The sequence below is a fragment of the Phaethon lepturus genome, unplaced genomic scaffold, assembly GCF_000687285.1.
Source record: "Phaethon lepturus isolate BGI_N335 unplaced genomic scaffold, ASM68728v1 scaffold12225, whole genome shotgun sequence".
Classification (NCBI taxonomy): domain Eukaryota; kingdom Metazoa; phylum Chordata; class Aves; order Phaethontiformes; family Phaethontidae; genus Phaethon; species Phaethon lepturus.
Window position 1 is genome coordinate 155,121 of NW_010542734.1, and position 2,370 is coordinate 157,490.

The window sequence follows — 2,370 nt, forward strand, 5'->3', positions numbered from 1 at the left end:
GCTCATCCCACAGCCAACGGCACCATCTCCAGCTAGCCAGACATCCTGGTGTCTGTAAGCAAGTCCTGAAGGCCTTGTGGCACTGCTGCCCATTGATCAGGGCTGGTGCCAGGTGCCAAGGCAGCCTCCCACACACACACACACACACACACACCCCCCAGGGATTCCGGGATCTAAAGGCAGCTCAGACTGAAAGAAAAAGAGACACACACAAAAAAAAGTGCTTTAGCTGGCTGACTCGGCACCGCATGGCATACCTTAAGAAGCTGCTGCAGCTGGCCCTAGACAGATTCACTTACTGAATATATACGTAATCCAATACAGAAAAGCGTTTCTGGTGGGGAGATTCAGACTCCACGGGGATACTCTAAAACCAAGGACTTCTCCATTCATGTTCTGCACACTTCATCTGAACACCAGTAACCTGCATTACTGTCAGGATTTTTTCTTAGCAGCCACATTTTATTCCAATACCAGCACTTAAGACAATTTAGCCCCCATCCCCATCCCTGGCGGCATACAGTTGAGCGGAAAAATGTATATATTTGCATCTGGAGCGATCAGTAACTGTTATTTTTTTCTGGTTTCTTCGTTGTCTTGACCCCTAACTGAAGCTCTTAAGACCCGAAATCACATACTTCCTGCTAAAATCTAGGGTAGTGTGATGGGTTTCAAAGATCAAGTTCCATGTACAGTACGATATCTAAACACACATATATAATTTAAACAAACTCCAACTACTGTGTTCAGAACACAACCGGAGGAAAAAAGGTGCCATCTCAAACACTGCTCGCATTAACACACACGTGGTGAGAATTAAGAACACGATTAGACTGCTAAATGACTCAAAGGAAAAGCAGCTGGTGACAAACTGGGTATATCAATGGATGTTACCGAAATTACAGAAAATTCCATTTCTCTTTCTCCCCCCACCCCCTTTAAAATTAAGCGCATCACTTACCCTGGGGGCTTTCCTCTTGTATTTGTTGTTATAGTCAAATTTTTCTTTCATTTCATCTAAGAGCTGGCCCAGTCTAGCTTTCTCCTCTTTTCCAGTGTAATCCTGGCTGAGGAGGATATAGGATCTCCAGTTTGCAGAGTCAAAGCCCCAGTGGCAAGTCCTGTTTTCCAGAGATTTGTGAGAGTGGACCACAAATTTGTGAGGTGGGTACATAAGCCTGCAGTCCAAGCATTGGATGCAGGCTGCGCTAGGGTTACTGTAAAGCTCTGGCACCAAGAGTCCCTTACACTTCCCAAAGCACTCATGATACACCTTGAAGCTCTTCTCTGTAAGCTCCAGCTCAATTGTGCTAGAGAATTCCTTCTTGCAGTGGGGAGGATAGGTGCCACCATAAAGCAAGGCGTTACAAAGCCTCTCAGCATCAGTTTTAGTGATGAGCCCACAGGAAGGAGCAGAAAAGGGCAGAATGCCCATGACTTTGAGGATTTCCAGCTGGTCAGCAGTGCATCTGGAGCAGTAAATATGTAGCTCATCACACACCGAATTAATTTGCTGCAGGGAGAAGTCCCTGAGCACCGAGTTCAGGATCTGGGGCAAGCAAAGCCGCTTTTCTCCACCCACCACGAAGCAGGAGATGGTTTCCCCTTCCAGGATGGTCTCGCACCTCTCTGTGGATCTGTCCGAGGGCATGAAGAAGGGACCAGGCATTACCGGAGGAGGCTGAATAGGGGGCAAATGCAGTACAGGTTCTGCTGGGTCTTTGCCATTGTCTTTCTTGTACATCTCCTGTGCCCATCGTGCTGAGAAAGCAGCAGGACCACCCAGGGAGCTCATAGAGCTCAGATGAAACTGTTCCAAGGTCTTCTGCAGTCCTGGATGAGGCTGGAAGCTGCTTCTACTGACAGTCTCCATTTTTTAGTTTCTATTCCCAAAACAAACAACAAAAATCCCCAGTTATCTTCCACCCTGGTACAAATCCACTTAAGGGATTTTTTAAAAGAAAAAAATTATGAACAAAATAAAACAACCCACCCTTGTTTCTTTCTCCTTCCCACTCAGGTTTAACAATCCACTAACGAATAGGAAATAAATCCTTTTGTATGCGTCTCTCTCTCTTCTTTCTTTTCTCTTGGTTCGTTACAATTTCAAAACCTCCAAGTCTCCAAGCTGCCCCGATGGAGCACAGAGTCACAGCAAAAAGAGGTCTTCATCCGAGCACTCACCCCCTCAGCCAACCCCCCAGGCAAACCAATCCCGCCTCCCACACCTCCACCACACACTCACTCACTCACACACGCACGCACACGCCACCCACAGAAATACAAAAAGTCTGTGCCACGCTCCGAGCACCAGGGGCTCAAATATGTTCTGGCGGCTGCTGCTTCTCTGCAGTAATCACCCTTCTGTCC

General features: G+C 47.2%; 1 protein-coding gene across 1 annotated transcript in view; it reads right to left on the reverse strand.

Moving 5' to 3' along the window:
* SKI (SKI proto-oncogene) overlaps positions 1-2,081 on the reverse strand; it is a 116,172-nt gene extending 114,091 nt beyond the window's left edge. The window contains exon 1 of the mRNA XM_010288129.1: positions 962-2,081. Coding sequence (XP_010286431.1) covers positions 962-1,873 — 912 coding nt within the window. The 5' untranslated portion in view covers positions 1,874-2,081. The remainder of the gene's footprint in view (positions 1-961) is intronic.
* Between the last annotated feature and the right edge of the window lie 289 nt (positions 2,082-2,370).